The 20,329-nt window shown below is 33.0% G+C and overlaps 1 protein-coding gene across 1 annotated transcript in view; it reads left to right on the forward strand.

Moving 5' to 3' along the window:
* Positions 1 to 16,130, forward strand: part of LOC132549222 (solute carrier organic anion transporter family member 2A1-like) — a 45,834-nt gene extending 29,704 nt beyond the window's left edge. Inside the window, exons 5-9 of the mRNA XM_060213136.1 lie at positions 8,360 to 8,549; positions 9,498 to 9,624; positions 9,974 to 10,131; positions 15,114 to 15,178; positions 15,805 to 16,130. Coding sequence (XP_060069119.1) covers positions 8,360 to 8,549; positions 9,498 to 9,624; positions 9,974 to 10,131; positions 15,114 to 15,178; positions 15,805 to 16,130 — 866 coding nt within the window. The remainder of the gene's footprint in view (positions 1 to 8,359; positions 8,550 to 9,497; positions 9,625 to 9,973; positions 10,132 to 15,113; positions 15,179 to 15,804) is intronic.
* Positions 16,131 to 20,329: the final 4,199 nt, after the last annotated feature.

Here is a 20,329-nt window from a genome sequence, read left to right on the forward strand (position 1 = left end):
ATTATACAGGTATTATCTGTGTGATTGCTGTATATTATACAGGTATTATCTGTGTGATTGCTGTGTATTATACAGGTATTATCTGTGTGATTGCTGTATATTATACAGGTATTATCTGTGTGATTGCTGTGTATTTTACAGGTATTATCTGTGTGATTGCTGTATATCATACAGGTATTATCTGTGTGATTGGTGTGTATTATACAGGTATTATCTGTGTGATTGGTGTGTATTATACAGGTATTATCTGTGTGATTGGTGTATATTATACAGGTATTATCGGTGTGATTGCTGTATATTCTATAGGTATTATCTGTGTGATTGCTGTGTATTATACAGGTATTATCTGTGTGATTGCTGTATATTATACAGGTATTATCTGTGTGATTGCTGTATATTATACAGGTATTATCGGTGTGATTGCTGTGTATTTTACAGGTATTATCTGTGTGATTGCTGTATATCATACAGGTATTATCTGTGTGATTGGTGTGTATTATACAGGTATTATCTGTGTGATTGGTGTATATTATACAGGTATTATCTGTGTGATTGCTGTATATTCTATAGGTATTATCTGTGTGATTGATGTGTATTATACAGGTATTGATTGCTGTGTATTTTATAGGTATTATCTGTGTGATTGCTGTATGATACAGGTATTATCTGTGTGATTGCTGTATTATACAGGTATTATCTGTGTGATTGCTGTGTATTATACAGGTATTATCTGTGTGATTGCTGTGTATTATACAGGTATTATCTGTGTGATTGCTGTATATTATACAGGTATTATCTGTGTGATTGCTGTATATTATACAGGTATTATCTGTGTGATTGCTGTGTATTATGTATTATGATTGCTGTGTATATAGGTATTATCTGTGTGTGCTGTATATTATGATTGCTGTGTATTATACAGGTATTATCTGTGTGATTGTGTGATTGTGTATATTATACAGGTATTATCTGTTTGATTGCTGTATATTATATAGGTATTATCTGTGTGATTGCGGTATTATACAGGTATTATCTGTGTGATTGCTGTATATTATACAGGTATTATCTGTGTGATTGCTGTATTATACAGGTATTATCTGTGTGATTGCTGTATATTATACAGGTATTATCTCTGTGATTGCTGTATATTTTATAGGTATTATCTGTGTGATTGCTGTATATTATACAGGTATTATCGGTGTGATTACTGTATATTATATAGGTATTATCTGTGTGATTGCTGTATATTATACAGGTATTATCTGTGTGATTGCTGTATATTATATAGGTATAATCTGTGTGATTGCTGTATATTATACAGGTATTATGTCAGTGATTGCTGTGTATTATACAGGTATTATCTGTGTGATTGCTGTATATTATACAGGTATTATCTGTGTGATTGCTGTATATTATATAGGTATTATCTGTGTGATTGGTGTATATTATACAGGTATTATCTGTGTGATTGCTCTGTATTATACAGGTATCATCTGTGTGATTGCTGTATATTATAAAGGTATTATCGGTGTAATTGCTGTGTATTATACAGGTATTATCGGTGTGATTGCTGTATATTATACCGGTATTATCTGTGTGATTGCTGTATATTATACAGGTATTATCGGTGTGATTGCTGTGTATTATACAGGTATTATCTGTGTGATTGCTGTATTTTATACAGGTATTATCTGTGTGATTGCTGTATATTATACAGGTATTATCTGTGTGATTGCTGTGTATTATACAGGTATTATCTGTGTGATTGCTGTGTATTTTACAGGTATTATCTGTGTGATTGCTGTATATCATACAGGTATTATCTGTGTGATTGGTGTGTATTATACAGGTATTATCTGTGTGATTGCGTGATTGCTCTGTATTTTACAGGTATTATCTGTGTGATTGTTGTGTATTTTACAGGTATTATCTGTGTGATTGCTGTGTATTATATTGCTGTGTATTATACAGGTATTATCTGTGTGATTGGTATATATTATACAGGTATTATCTGTGTGATTGCTGTGTATTATACAGGTACATCTGTGTGATGTATCAGATATTATCGGTGTGATTGTTGTGTATTATACAGGTATTATCTGTGTGATTGCTGTGTATTATACAGGTATTATCTGTGTGATTGCTGTATATTATACAGGTATTATCGGTGTGATTGCTGTATATTCTATAGGTATTATCTGTGTGATTGATGTGTATTATACAGGTATTATCGGTGTGATTGCTGTGTATTATACAGGTATTATCTGTGTGATTGCTGTATATTATACAGGTATTATCTGTGTGATTGCTGTATATTATAAAGGTATTATCGGTGTAATTGTGATTGATGTGTATTATAAAGGTATTATCTGTGTGATTGCTGTGTATTATACAGGTATTATCTGTGTGTGTGTATATTGTATTGTGTATTTATACAGGTATTATCTGTGTGTGTATTATTGTGATTGCTGTATATTATACAGGTATTATCTGTGTGATTGCTGTATATTATACAGATATTATCTGTGTGATTGCTGTGTACTATACAAGTATTATCGGTGTGATTGTTGTGTATTGTACAGATATTATCTGTGTGATTGCTGTATATTATACAGGTATTATCTGTGTGATTATACAGGTATTATGTGTGATTGCTGTATATTATACAGGTATTATCTGTGTGATTGCTGTATATTATACAGGTATTATCTGTGTGATTGCTGTGTATTTTACAGGTATTATCTGTGTGATTGCTGTATATTATACAGATATTATCTGTGTGATTGCTGTGTACTATACAAGTATTATCGGTGTGATTGTTGTGTATTATACAGATATTATCTGTGTGATTGTTGTGTATTATACAGGTATTATCTGTGTGATTGCTGTATATTATACAGGTATTATCTGTGTGATTGTTGTATATGATACAGGTATTACCGGTGTGATAGGTATTTTCGGTGTGATTGCTCTGTATTATACAGGTATTGTCTGTGTGATTGTTGTGTATTATACAGGTATTATCTGTGTGATTGCTGTGTATTTTACAGGTATTATCGGTGTGTTAGTTGTGTATTATACAGGTATTGTGTGTGTTATTGCTGTATATTATACAGGTATTATCGGTGTGATTGCTGTATATTATACAGGTATTATCTGTGTGATTGCTGTATATTATACAGGTATTATCTGTGTGATTGCTGTATATTATACAGGTATTATCGGTGTGATTGCTGTGTATTATACAGGTATTATCTGTGTGATTGCTGTGTATTTTACAGGTATTATCTGTGTGATTGCTGTATATTATACAGGTATTATCTGTGTGATTGCTGTGTATTATACAGGTATTATCTGTGTGATTGCTGTATATTATACAGGTATTATCTGTGTGATTGCTGTATATTATACAGGTATTATCTGTGTGATTGCTGTATATTATACAGGTATTATCTGTGTGATTACAGGTATTATCTGTGTGATTGCTGTATATTATACAGGTATTATCGGTGTGATTGCTGTGTATTATACAGGTATTATCTGTGTGATTGCTGTGTATTATACAGGTATTATCTGTGTGATTGCTGTATATTATACAGGTATTATCTGTGTGATTGCTGTATATTATACAGGTATTATCGGTGTGATTGCTGTATATTATACAGGTATTATCGGTGTGATTGCTGTGTATTATACAGGTATTATCTGTGTGATTGCTGTGTATTATACAGGTATTATCTGTGTGATTGTTGTGTATTATACAGGTATTATCGGTGTGATTGCTGTATATTATACAGGTATTATCGGTGTGATTGCTGTATATTATATAGGTATTATCTGTGTGATTGCTGTGTATTATACAGGTATTATCGGTGTGATTGCTGTGTATTAAACAGGTATTATCTGTGTGATTGCTCTGTATTATACAGGTATCATCTGTGTGATTGCTGTATATTATATAGGTATTATCTGTGTGATTGCTGTATATTATACAGGTATTATCTGTGTGATTGCTGTATATTATATAGGTATTATCTGTGTGATTGCTGTATTATACAGGTATTATCTGTGTGATTGCTGTATATTATACATTGTGTGTATTATACAGGTATTATCTGTGTGATTGCTGTATATTATACAGGTATTATCGGTGTGATTGCTGTGTATTATACAGGTATTATCTGTGTGATTGCTGTGTATTATACAGGTATTATCTGTGTGATTGCTGTATATTATACAGGTATTATCGGTGTGATTGCTGTGTATTATACAGGTATTATCTGTGTGATTGCTGTGTATTATACAGGTATTATCTGTGTGATTGCTGTGTATTATACAGGTATTATCTGTGTGATTGCTGTGTATTATACAGGTATTATCTGTGTGATTGCTGTATATTATACAGGTATTATCTGTGTGATTGCTGTATATTATACAGGTATTATCTGTGTGATTGCTGTGTATTATACAGGTATTATCTGTGTGATTGCTGTGTATTATACAGGTATTATCTGTGTGATTGCTGTATATTATATAGGTATTATCTGTGTGATTGCTGTATGATACAGGTATTATCTGTGTGATTGCTGTATTATACAGGTATTATCTGTGTGATTGCTGTATATTATACAGGTATTATCTGTGTGATTGCTGTATATTATACAGGTATTATCTGTGTGATTGCTGTATATTATACAGGTATTATCGGTGTGATTGCTGTGTATTATACAGGTATTATCTGTGTGATTGCTGTGTATTATACAGGTATTATCTGTGTGATTGGTGTATATTATACTATTATCTGTGTGATTGCTGTATATTATATAGGTATTATCTGTGTGATTGCTGTATATTATACAGGTATTATCGGTGTGATTGCTGTATATTATACAGGTATTATCTGTGTGATTGCTGTATATTATACCGGTATTATCTGTGTGATTGCTGTATATTATACAGGTATTATCTGTGTGATTGCTGTGTATTATACAGGTATTATCGGTGTGATTGCTGTGTATTATACAGGTATTATCTGTGTGATTGCTGTATATTATACAGGTATTATCTGTGTGATTGCTGTATATTATACAGGTATTATCTGTGTGATTGCTGTATATTATACAGGTATTATCTGTGTGATTGCTGTGTATTATACAGGTATTATCTGTGTGATTGCTGTATATTATACAGGTATTATCTGTGTGATTGCTGTATATTATATAGGTATTAACTGTGTGATTGGTGTATATTATACAGGTATTATCTGTGTGATTGCTGTGTATTATACAGGTATTATCTGTGTGATTGCTGTATATTATACAGGTATTATCTGTGTGATTGCTGTGTATTATACAGGTATTATCTGTGTGATTGCTGTGTATTATACAGGTATTATCTGTGTGATTGCTGTATATTATACAGGTATTATCTGTGTGATTGCTGTATATTATACAGGTATTATCGGTGTGATTGCTGTGTATTATACAGGTATTATCTGTGTGATTGCTGTATATTATACAGGTATTATCTGTGTGATTGCTGTATATTATACAGGTATTATCGGTGTGATTGCTGTGTATTATACAGGTATTATCTGTGTGATTGCTCTGTATTATACAGGTATCATCTGTGTGATTGCTGTATATTATACAGGTATTATCTGTGTGATTGCTGTATATTATACAGGTATTATCTGTGTGATTGCTGTATATTATACAGGTATTATCTGTGTGATTGTTGTGTATTATACAGGTATTATCGGTGTGATTGCTGTATATTATACAGGTATTATCGTTGTAATTGCTCTATATTATATAGGTATTTTCTGTGTGATTGTTGTTTATTGTATAGGTATTATCTGTGTGATTGCTGTATTATACAGGTATTATCTGTGTGATTGCTGTATATTATACAGGTTTCATCGGTGTGATTGTTGTGTATTATACAGGTATTATCTGTGTGATTGCTGTATATTATACAGGTATTATCTGTGTGATTGCTGTATATTATACAGGTATTATCTGTGTGATTGCTGTGTATTATACAGGTATTATCTGTGTGATTGCTGTATATTATACAGGTATTATCTGTGTGATTGCTGTATATTATACAGGTATTATCGGTGTGATTGCTGTATATTATATAGGTATTATCTGTGTGATTGCTGTATATTATACAGGTATTATCTGTGTGATTGCTGTATATTATACAGGTATTATCTGTGTGATTGGTGTGTAATATACAGGTATTATCTGTGTGATTGCTGTATATTATACAGGTATTATCAGTGTGATTGCTGTGTATTATACAGGTATTATCTGTGTGATTGCTGTATATTCTATAGGTATTATCTGTGTGATTGCTGTATATTATACAGGTATTATCTGTGTGATTGCTGTGTATTATACAGGTATTATCTGTGTGATTGCTGTATATTATACAGGTATTATCGGTGTGATTGCTGTGTATTATACAGGTATTATCTGTGTGATTGCTGTGTATTTTACAGGTATTATCTGTGTGATTGCTGTATATCATACAGGTATTATCTGTGTGATTGGTGTGTATTATACAGGTATTATCTGTGTGATTGGTGTATATTATACAGGTATTATCGGTGTGATTGCTGTATATTCTATAGGTATTATCTGTGTGATTGCTGTATATTATACAGGTATTATCTGTGTGATTGCTGTGTATTATACAGGTATTATCTGTGTGATTGCTGTATTATACAGGTATTATCTGTGTGATTGCTGTGTATTATACAGGTATTACCGGTGTGATTGTTGTGTATTATACAGGTATTATCTGTGTGATTGCTGTATTATACAGGTATTATCTGTGTGATTGCTGTGTATTATACAGGTATTATCTGTGTGATTGCTGTATATTATACAGGTATTATCTGTGTGATTGCTGTCTATTATACAGGTATTATCTGTGTGATTGCTGTGTATTATACATCTGTGTGATTGCTGTAGGTATTATCTGTGTGATTGTTGTGTATTATACAGGTATTATCTGTGTGATTGCTGTATATTATACAGGTATTATCTGTGTGATTGTTGTATATGATACAGGTATTACCGGTGTGATTGTTGTGTAATATACAGGTATTGTCTGTGTGATTGCTGTATATTATACCGGTATTATCGGTGTGATTGCTGTGTATTATACAGGTATTATCTGTGTGATTGCTGTATATTATACAGGTATTATCTGTGTGATTGCTGTATATTATACAGGTATTATCTGTGTGATTGCTGTATTATACAGGTATTATCTGTGTGATTGCTGTATATTATACAGGTATTATCTGTGTGATTGCTGTATATTATACAGGTATTACCGGTGTGATTGTTGTGTATTATACAGGTATTGTCTGTGTGATTGCTGTATATTATACCGGTATTATCGGTGTGATTGCTGTGTATTATACAGGTATTGTGTGTGTTATTGCTGTATATTATACAGGTATTATCGGTGTGATTGCTGTGTATTATACAGGTATTATCTGTGTGATTGCTGTATATTATACAGGTATTATCTGTGTGATTGCTGTATATTATACAGGTATTATCTGTGTGATTGCTGTATATTATACAGGTATTATCGGTGTGATTGCTGTGTATTATACAGGTATTATCTGTGTGATTGCTGTATATTATACAGGTATTATCTGTGTGATTGCTGTATATTATACAGGTATTATCTGTGTGATTGCTGTGTATTATACAGGTATTATCTGTGTGATTGCTGTATATTATACAGGTATTATCTGTGTGATTGCTGTATTATACAGGTATTATATGTGTGATTGCTGTGTATTATACAGGTATTATCTGTGTGATTGCTGTATTATACAGGTATTATCTGTGTGATTGCTGTGTATTATACAGGTATTATCTGTGTGATTGCTGTGTATTATACAGGTATTATCTGTGTGATTGCTGTATGATACAGGTATTATCTGTGTGATTGCTGTATTATACAGGTATTATCTGTGTGATTGCTGTGTATTATACAGGTATTATCTGTGTGATTGCTGTATTTTATACAGGTATTATCTGTGTGATTGCTGTATATTATACAGGTATTTTCGGTGTGATTGCTGTGTATTATACAGGTATTATCTGTGTGATTGTTGTGTATTATACAGGTATTATCTGTGTGATTGCTGTGTATTTTACAGGTATTATCGGTGTGATTGCTGTATATTATACAGGTATTATCTGTGTGATTGCTGTGTATTTTACAGGTATTATCTGTGTGATTGGTGTGTAATATATAGGTATTATCCGTGTGATTGTTTTATATTATACAGGTATTATCTGTGTGATTGCTGTATATTTTACAGGTATTATCGGTGTGCTCGCTGCGTCACTGGGGAGTTTCCTGGGCGGATGCATCATTTCCAAACTCAAAATGACCCCAGTCGGATGTGCCAAACTTATCTTCGGAATTTCTGCTTTCTCTGTCTTGATTCCTATTGCCGGATATTTCTTCGGTTGTAACAACCCGGAGATCGTAGGATTCGACGTAAAGATGTAAGATATGCATTATCTCGAAATTATGTAAGTTGAAGAGACCGGTTAATTCGAATTAGTATTGACCACAAGGCATCAACCTCACCTGTACCATAATCTGCACCTCGCAAAAAAATAGTGTTGTAAATTTGTCTGTCAGTTTCCGCCATCTTGCACATTGAGAAGAGGAGCCACAAATTAAAGAGTTTGTACGTGTGACTTTTTTAGAACAGCTCTTCGATAAATTCAACCTCAAATGAAAAAAAAAATCGACATAAGAAAGGGATGATTTGGTCACAGGTACGCATGGAATAGTTTGTTGGAAGATCTTGTACCAAACTTGGCGAAGAAGTTGTCAATCAGAAACTCAGTCATCCGTATATTTTTTTCTTTGATTTGCTCGATTTTTTCGCGAAATATCGCTCAAAATCAAATATTTGTACTTCTTAGAGAAAAAAACTGTTAACAAGAGAACGAAGTCATTCCTTTACTTTAAAATGAGATATGATGGTGTAGAGAGTAGAAAATGTTAATTGAAACAGAACTATATTTAGAAGATAATGCTGAAAACAGCCAAAAGCTCATTCGAGAATATTTTCATGATTTGTTTCTTTTGAGCTTGAAAAAACAACTATGAATAACAAAATATGTCAAAACACAAAAGTTAAAGATATTATCTTGGAATTCATTTTCGTGTTGAATTATTTCTTACTTCCAGTCAAACATCAGAGGAAAACGTCCTTAAATGCATTATTGATCACGCAACCATCTTTCCAGTGATGACTATCAAAAACGAATGCGCGCGTGAACGGAATTGCTAATTTGACTGGTTTTTGTAGTCATTGTGATGTCAGCACAAACACGTGCACATGCACAGTCGGTCGACATCAAGTACACGTACAATAAACCACGCAAGAAAACTCTTAGTCATATTTAAACGTAAAGCCTAATTTTGTTTTCTCCGATTAGTTACAATGTTCAGAATTGTACAGAAAGTTGCCTGTGTGATGACACCGATTATTTCCCAGTTTGTGGATCAGACGGAAGGAACTACTTTTCGCCTTGTCACGCCGGGTGTACGGATCAACAAGGCCAGGTAATTCATATTGATGAAACATGTCGCAATTTTGTATCAAAGCTGTATTCGAGGAAAACGATATGATTATGCTAAAATGATATAAATGTACGAACCTCAACAGCCAATCAGATTAGAATAAGCAATTTCTATAGAGAAAATATTCATATGTATTTGAGTTAGTGTTGTAACACTTTTGTTGTTAAATGTCCACGAAACTAATCTCAAAAGAAAATCAATTGAATTATCAAATAAAAACAATCAATAAGTATATATATATATACAATAAATCAAAGAAAAGATGAAATAGGCATCATTACTACATTTCGATACATAAAGATATCTATATAGGTGTGTTAATAAATTGTAGATGTTTGAGGGATGTTCCTGCGTGGGTGTAAATGGAACAGCCAATCCAGGTCTATGTGATACAGACTGTAAGATGTTAGCACCATACATGGCACTCGCCTGCTTTGGTGGCCTCGTGGCAACAATGGCAGGAATGCCGAGCATCATATTCAGCATCAGGTATGAAAATGTTAATCATGTTTGACAATGTAATGATCAAGGATGACAATGATACAGTATCTGTTGTCATAACTTCTAAAAGTAGGGATGTGGGCTTATTACAGGACCGTGATACAGTATCTGTTGTCATAACATCTCAAAGTAGGGAGATGGGCTTATTACAGGATCATGATATAATATCTGTTGTTATAACATCTCAAAGTAGGGAGGTGGGCTTATTACACGACAATGATACAGTATATGTTGTCATATCATCTCAAAGTAGGGAGCTGGGCTTATTACAGGACCCTGTCACAGTATATGTTGTTATAACCTCTAAAAGTAAGGAGATTGGCTTATTACAGGACCCTGTCACAGTATATGTTTTAAAACCTCTAAAAGTAGGGAGCTGGGCTTATTACAGGACCCTGTCACAGTATATGTTTTAAAACCTCTAAAAGTAAGGAGGTGGGCTTATTACAGGACCCTGTCACAGTATATGTTGTAATAACCTCTAAAAGAAGGGAGGTGGGCTTATTACAGGACCATGATACAGTTTATGTTGTTATAACCTCATAAAGTAGGGAGGTGGGCGTATTACAGGACTATGATACAGTATGTTGTCATAACCTCTCAAAGTATTGAGTTGGGCTTATTACACGACAATGATACAGTATCTATTGTTATAACCTCTAAAAGTAAGGAGGTGGGCTTATTACAGGATCATGATACAGTTTATGTTGCCATAACCTTTCAAATAAAGAGGTGGGCTTATTACAGGACCATGTCACTATATCTGTTGTCAAAACCTCAATGTAAGGAGGTGAATTAGTTATGACAGTACGACAATCGGGTACGACAATGTTATAATCAGGTATGACAATGTTACAATCAGGTATGACAATGTTACAATCAGGAATGACAATGTTGTAATCAGGTTTGACAATGTTACAATCAGATATGACAATGTTACAATCAGGTATGACAATGTTGTAATTAGGTATGACAATGTTACAATCAGGTATGACAATGTTATAATCAGGTATGGCGATGTTATAATCAGGTATGACAATGTTGTAATCAGGTTTGACAATGTTATAATCAGATATGACAATGTTATAATCAGGTTTGACAATGTTACAATCAGATATGACAATGTTACAATCAGGTATGACAATGTTGTAATTAGGTATGACAATGTTACAATCAGGTATGACAATGTTATAATCAGGTATGGCGATGTTATAATCAGGTATGACAATGTTACAATCAGGTATGACAATGTTGTAATCAGGTTTGACAATGTTATAATCGGGTATGACAATGTTATAAATAGGTATTACATTGTTACAAAAAGGTATGACAATGTTATAATCAGGTATGGCAATGTTATAATCAGATGTGACAATGTTGTTATTCGGTTTGACAATGTTGTAATCAGATATGACAATGTTATGATTAGGTATTACATTGTTACAATCAGGTATGACAATGTTATAGTCAGGTATGGCGATGTTATAATCAGGTATGACAATGTTATAATCAGGTATGGCAATATTACAATAAGGTATGACAATGTTATAATTTGATAGTTTATTGTTACAATCAGGTATGACAATGTTATAATCAGATGTGACAATGTTGTTATTCGGTTTGACAATGTTGTAATCAGATATGACAATGTTATGATTAGGTATTACATTGTTACAATCAGGTATGACAATGTTATAGTCAGGTATGGCGATGTTATAATCAGGTATGACAATGTTATAATCAGGTATGGCAATATTACAATAAGGTATGACAATGTTATAATTTGATAGTTTATTGTTACAATCAGGTATGACAATGTTATAATCAGGTATGGCAATATTACAATAAGGTATGACAATGTTATAATTTGATAGTTTATTGCTACAATCAGGTATGGCAATGTTACAATCAGGTATGACAATATTATAATCAGGTATGGCAAAGTAACAATGAATTATGACATTGTTTCAATCAGTTATGACATTCAGGTATTATATTGTGACAATCAGGTATGACAATGTTATAATTAGGTATGGCAATGTTATTATCAGGTATGACAATCAGGTATTACATTGTTACAATCAGGTATGGCAATGTTACAATTAAGTATGACAATGTTATAATCAGGTATGGCATTGTTACAATCAGGTATGACAATCAGGTATTACATTGTTACAATCAGGTATGGCAATGTTACAATTAAATATGACAATGTTATAATGAGGTATGACAATGTTACAATCAGGTGTAACAATGTTATAATCGGGTTTGACAATGCTATAATCAGGTATGACAATGTTATAATTAGGTAATACTTTGTTACAATTAGGTATGACAATGTAATAATCAGGTATGACAATGTTATACTCAGGTATGGCACTGTTACAATCAGGTATGACAATATTATAATCATGTATGCCAATGTTATAATCAGGTGTGACAATGTGTTTAATCAAATTTGACAATGCTATAATCAGGTGTAACAATGTTATAATTGGGTATGACAATAAGGTATTACATTGTTACAATCAGGTATGGCAATGTTACAATTAAATATGACAATGTTATAATAAGGTATTGCATTGTTACAATCAGGTATGACAATTTTATAATCAGCTATGACAATTTTATAATCAGGTATGGCAATGTTACAATCAGGTATGAGAATTTTATAATCAGGTGTGACAATGTTATAATCAGGTATGACAATGTCACAATGAGGTATGACAATGTTATAAATAGGTATGGCAATGTTATTATCAGGTATGACAATCAGGTATTACATTGTTACAATCAGGTATGGCAATGTTACAATTAAGTATGACAATGTTATAATCAGGTATGGCATTGTTACAATCAGGTATGACAATCAGGTATTACATTGTTACAATCAGGTATGGCAATGTTACAATTAAATATGACAATGTTATAATGACGTATGACAATGTTACAATCAGGTGTAACAATGTTATAATCGGGTTTGACAATGCTATAATCAGGTATGACAATGTTATAATTAGGTAATACTTTGTTACAATTAGGTATGACAATGTAATAATCAGGTATGACAATGTTATACTCAGGTATGGCAATGTTACAATCAGGTATGACAATATTATAATCATGTATGCCAATGTTATAATCAGGTGTGACAATGTGTTTAATCAAATTTGACAATGCTATAATCAGGTGTAACAATGTTATAATCGGGTATGACAATAAGGTATTACATTGTTACAATCAGGTATGGCAATGTTACAATTAAGTATGACAATGTTATAATAAGGTATTGCATTGTTACAATCAGGTATGACAATTTTATAATCAGCTATGACAATTTTATAATCAGGTATGGCAATGTTACAATCAGGTATGGGAATTTTATAATCAGGTGTGACAATGTTATAATCAGGTATGACAATGTCACAATGAGGTATGACAATGTTATAAATAGGTATGGCAATGTTATTATCAGGTATGACAATCAGGTATTACATTGTTATAATCAGGTATGGCATTGTTACAATCAGGTATGACAATCAGGTATTACATTGTTACAATCAGGTATGGCAATGTTACAATTAAATATGACAATGTTATAATGAGGTATGACAATGTTACAATCAGGTGTAACAATGTTATAATCGGGTTTAACAATGCTATAATCAGGTATGACAATGTTATAATTAGGTAATACTTTGTTACAATTAGGTATGACAATGTAATAATCAGGTATGACAATGTTATACTCAGGTATGGCAATGTTACAATCAGGTATGACAATATTATAATCATGTATGCCAATGTTATAATCAGGTGTGACAATGTGTTTAATCAAATTTGACAATGCTATAATCAGGTGTAACAATGTTATAATCGGGTATGACAATAAGGTATTACATTGTTACAATCAGGTATGGCAATGTTACAATTAAGTATGACAATGTTATAATAAGGTATTGCATTGTTACAATCAGGTATGACAATTTTATAATCAGCTATGACAATTTTATAATCAGGTATGGCAATGTTACAATCAGGTATGAGAATTTTATAATCAGGTGTGACAATGTTATAATCAGGTATGACAATGTCACAATGAGGTATGACAATGTTATAAATAGGTATGGCAATGTTATTGTCAGGTATGACAATCAGGTATTACATTGTTACAATCAGGTATCAGAATGTTACAATCATGTATGACAATGTTATAGATAGGTATGGCAATGTTATTGTCAGGTATGACAATCAGATAATACATTGTTACAATCAGGTATGAGAATTTTATAATCAGGTGTGGCAATGTTATAATTATGTATTACATTCTTACAATAAGGTATGGCAATTTTATAATCAGGTATGACGATGTTTCAATCAGGTATGACAATGTTATAATTAAGTATTACATTTTTACAATCAGGTATGACAATGGTGTAATTAGGTATTACATTGTTATAATCAGGTATGATAATGTTACATTAAGTTGTGACAATGTTATAATCAGATATGCCAATATTATAATCACGTATGACAATGTTATAATCAGGCATGACAATGTTACAATTAAGAATGACGATGTTACCATCAGTTTTGACCTATCATAAATAGGTTTGATAATGTTATAATTAGGTATGGCAATGTTATTGTCAGGTAGGACAATCAGGTATTACATTGTTACAATCAGGTATGACATTCATGTATTACATTGTTACAATCAGGTATATCAATGTTATTGTCAGGTATGACGATGTTAAAACCAGGTATTACATTGTTACAATCAGGTATTACAATGTTATAATTAGGTTCCGTTGTTAAACGATAGCATTTGTTGGTTAACGTCAAATAACGCAGTAAATCAATCGCAAACTTACAGATTGATAAAATATACCAGACTATTTTTAAAAAATGTTTGTTGTATCAAGAGGTAGTTAAAGATTTTATTTATTTATTTACCTATTTGTTTCTAGGTGCGTCACGGATAAACAGAAGTCGTTAGCAGTTGGGTTGTCAACATTTCTTCAAACACTTCTCGGTGAGCTAGACCGGGCTTATTCCGACAAAGCATTTATATGATTACATGTATACGGGGAAATCAGATCTGGTGATTTGACTTCGCAGATTTAGATAATTAGTCAATCATAGTTTATGTGAAAAAAAATTAACAGAAAACAAAATAAACCACTGTAACTCACGAATGGATGATAGATCGAAAGAAAGTAAAGGAAATCTGAATGGAAAAATCTAAATGACTTTAAGTACAGTCACTTATAATACACATCTTTCAAATTGATCGTCATCCTTTTGCCAATTTTCGTCGCTAGAAACAAGTTGTCAAAAGAGTGGTATTTATACATGTGTACGTATATGACTAGAGAACTTTACTGAACCACTGAGTAGTTTTTTTCATTTTTCGGAAAACAGTTTACCAAATAAAAGTAACCGGGAGTGGATCGGAATTCCTAGTCCTTATCGGAGACATGTAGGGATAAACCTCCGAAAAGATTAAATGCTATACAATAAAACTTCTAAATCCTGAAAAGGGTGATTGACTTCTGAATATTTTAACTTTTGAATAATTGCCTAATGAGTTTCTCTGGTAAGATTACATTATAGTGCGTTCATGATAACCGGAAGTCAATTCTTTTTCTACCTTTTCAGGTTGGTTTCCTGGACCGATAGTTATGGGAATGGTTACTGATACTTCCTGTTTGACCTGGAGCTCTTCCTGTCGCGGTAAAGGAGCATGTTCCATGTACGATATTGAAGATTTCCGGTTAAAGCGTCACGTGATCGAACTTGTTGTGAAGGTAGTTGTGCTGATCATGCACCTAGCTATGTACGTCATTGCAAAGCGTACCGACTGGAGCCAATATGAAGAGGAAACGATTACTCCAAAACCGGAAGCGGAAATGCTGATGATTACTCATGGGAAATCGAAATCCGATTGGACAGAATACAAAGATCCGATTATTAAAAAGACATGATTAAATAACAAAAAGAAAGGGTAAAACAACCCAAAAAACAAAACAAGTTAGATGTACAGAGGAACCGGAATGATACATATTTATAAATATACACGCATTACAATAGACTATGTAAAAGTAGATCAAGAATGGCTCGGGGTGTATTTTCTTAGTTATGAAAATTATAATTAATATGTAAGACATTAAACTTTATATGAACAATTTTAAAGGGAGAAAACTGTCAAGAAATAAGCAATAAAAGATATCATTACTATAACTTATTATATACATATACCTGTTGATGCTTATTTCAGTGGCAATACTCAGTTACATTCCTCATACTGTATTATTCATATGATCATTGCAAATCAATATTAATCCGAATACAACACATGGATATTTGGATTTCAAATTTTGATAATTTTATTAATCAATAGCTGTGAATGAGCTTACATAGTTTCCTAGACATTGCACATACTTTATGATAGGACCTACTTGTTGATCAAGGAAACATTAATTTGGTGTTGTATTCCCTGAAATCGTTCTGCTGTACAAGAGTTAACGTACTTACCTAGATACATCCACCTATGTTCACAATGAAATCGTTCTGCTGTACAAGAGTTAACGTACTTACCTAGATACACCATCTATGTTCACAATGAAATTATTCTGCTGTACAAGAGTTAACGTACTTACATAGATACATCCACCTCTGTTCACAATGAAATTGTTCTGCTGTACAAGAGTTATCGTACTTACCTAGATATGTTCACAATGAAGTTCTATGGACAAATATCATATATTCGTTTTCATAATCATTGTCCATTACAATGGTGTTATGTATTTTTGAGCCAATAAGAAGACTTATATAGAGTTTTTTTATATCTTTTTACTTGCCTGTATATTTGTTATGTTATATTGAATCCTGTAAATAATAAACAATAACGGATAGCATTGTCCAATTGTTTATCAAGCCACGGTTCATTGAAACAGGTCAACATCAACAGTAAGGGGAGATAAATCCACTGTAAACGACTTTAAAAACCATGTGTTTTCTTTTACCATTTGTTTCAACGATATATACATCTTAGTGTTGTGAGAGAAACAGCAAAGCCCCGAATATGACGCAATGTGTATTTCTCACGTGGAGTGAATATATATGATGTAACCACATTACACTTGAATCACTCACAAAATAATAAAAAAGAGTACACCTTTACTATACAGGTGAATGAGTGTCACGTGATATTCAGTGTCATCCCATAGCATATATCTACATAGAACACAAATATACAATTTTGAGCCTTTACGGTTTGGAGATTTTTCTCTTTCATGATTACAAATACCAACAATGAAAATACGGACATGTTTTAAAATGAATTTCAGTTCAATCTGAAAAACGTGGGCAACATGTAGAGATAATTTAACGTAATTATGAGATAGAATAGTGTTACACAATAATTACTCCGACACGTGGTATTTGAGTTTAATTTTATTTCTTGCCGTGGTTACACAAGATCCTGTTCAAGTCCACCCCCATCTCCCGCTTAAGTTCCTACTCCCCTCTACAGGCCCGCACTGCCTTGTCTAGCTCCCGAGCTCTAGTCTCCAACCACTCTCCTGCTCTTCTCCCGCTACTCTCTCTCTCTACTGTCTATTGTCTTAGTATTAATAATACCAAAACACTTCAATTCTAATTAAGCCCCGATTGGATGACAATACCCCACCCCGCGAGGCATATAATTACCAAGGCACGTGCAAGCTCATGTAACCTTATCTCAGGGATCCCGATGTACTTTACCGTCCAGTATGCTATCTACTCTGATCGACGATCCCTCCCCAGCTATCTCGCTACAGTGGCTAGGTGCGTGAGGCACACCCTTGATATCTAAAGGCTACCAAACTGCCTGTCCATCACAGGACGTTAACCCTGGTCCAGTGCCTGACTTTTGACACCTGTTGTTATTGTTTAAATTTCTGTTTTAAATTATATTCTCTAAATTGAACCTTTTGTTATCTTTAAATTTCTGTTTTAAAAAATTCTATAATGAGTTTCTAAACAGTTTGATGTGTAAGTAAGCAGGATTTCACATTGATATCTGTATAAGTCTAATATCAACAGCATCCAGTCATCTCTTGGTACCTATCTGGGGTTTGATTGTAGGTGAAGCAATATCTGCCCATATAACCTCACAGGTGATTTTTTTATTGGCATGAGAAAATATAAATAAATACACACATTCAATATAGAACCAGTACATGTTGACAAAATATATGATACTTAATATCCGATGTAGATTTTTTTATTCCTATAGAATATGAACCGTTTATTTCTGACTATTAAAGACAATATTTTAGTATGTGGATAGCGTCAGAGTTTCCAATGTATGACTTTATGAAAATGGATACATGACGAATATTATGAATAATCCTCATCGATAGCTAATAACTCTTAATCATGAATCAGCTTTATATAAACAGTACAACATACACCAAATATTTAGTATGTCAAATTCATAGAGAGCTGAAGTGAAAAACAATCGCGGATCGAAATTTATGAAAATGATAAATAATGCATTCCTTATAAAGTTTAAGCGTGTGTATTTATTTATTTATTTATCTATTTTATTTGTTTTACGTAGTTATTTATCGTTTCACTAATTAATTAATTAATTAATTATTTTTGGAGGGTTTACTCAGCTTCTCAGAAATGAAGATCTCTAGGCATTTACAAATACAAAACAAATTACCAGCACCATTTGCCACAAAATTAGATAAGATACAGTAGAGCTAAACAACGAATTAAACTACGTCATACTCATTTTCCGTCCTCTTAGGACTCGTCAGTGATGCTGCATCATACTAATGTTGCGTCCTTCTAGGACTCATCAGTGATGCTACGTCATACACTTTTTCGTCCTCCTAGGACTCGTCAATAAGGTTACACCTTACCCATGTTCGTCCTCCTAGGACTCGTCAGTGATGCTACATCATACCCATGTTCGTCCTCCTCGGACTCGTCAGTGATGCTACATCATATCCATGTTCGTCCTCCTAGGACTCGTCAGTGATGCTACATCATACCCATGTTCGTCCTCCTCGGACTCGTCAGTGATGCTACATCATATCCATGTTCGTCCTCCTCGGACTCGTCAGGTGATGCTACATCATACCCATGTTCGTCCTCCTCGGACTCGTCAGTGATGCTACATCATACTCATGTTCGTCCTCCTCGGACTCGTCAGTGATGCTACATCATACCCATGTTCGTCCTCCTCGGACTCGTCAGTGATGCTACATCATACCCATGTTCGTCCTCCTCGGACTCGTCAGTGATGCTACATCATACCCATGTTCGTCCTCCTCGGACTCGTCAGTGATGCTTGGAGCCTAATAGTTAAATGTAAGAGTCGACTGAGGAAAATAAAAAGTAATCCAAATAAGATATCAAAATAAATAAATATAATAGAAAGTACGATTTCATTGCGATCACTCATACATATGTCAAGTATTGATTTCATTCAGTCAATAAATACTGCGTTAATCTTGTATACCACAACATTATCAGTAGCTTATAGGATTAAAAACCCATTGTATTCTGTTTACAAAAAATAAATAAAAAAAATAAAGAAATACCAAGTTTGATGTGATTGATCCTTTTTCTTTTGCATAAAAAAATCCTTTTTGTAGCTCCAGTTAATGTAACACGTGTTTACAATATTTGAGGTTGGCAAAGACAGGTTCCGCTTCTTCCGATAGGTTCGACCTGAAAATCTTCCACGGACCAAACCCGTGATTAAGTTTGCTGTTGAAAACATTTTTCTTGGAATTCGCGATAGCGTTTGACTTGTACGATATCCTCAGCCGGAAGTATATTGTCTTCACACACTTTTGTTTTCAAAAAAACATAATCCATCAATATAAAGCGTACAGGATCTCTCCTTTTACATATCTCATGTGTTCGGATGTTACATACAATCTTAAAAAAATACACAGATGCTTAGGACGAAAAACTTTTTATAAGTATTTCAAAAACCCTCCAACATTTTAAAAACAAACATTGGAGGACCGATTTCTTTTCATGTTGTTAGTGAGAGCAATATTTTGATTTATTTCATATGTACGGCGACATTGTATATCAATAACCATTAAATAGGCACCGGGAGACAACAATGTCCAGCATGTACTTCATCATAGCATTCAGAACCGGAATAACATTA

This window comes from Ylistrum balloti, unplaced genomic scaffold (assembly GCF_031769215.1).
Source record: "Ylistrum balloti isolate Yb309-2 unplaced genomic scaffold, AGI_CSIRO_Ybal_v1 Utg370050, whole genome shotgun sequence".
Lineage (NCBI taxonomy): Eukaryota > Metazoa > Mollusca > Bivalvia > Pectinida > Pectinidae > Ylistrum > Ylistrum balloti.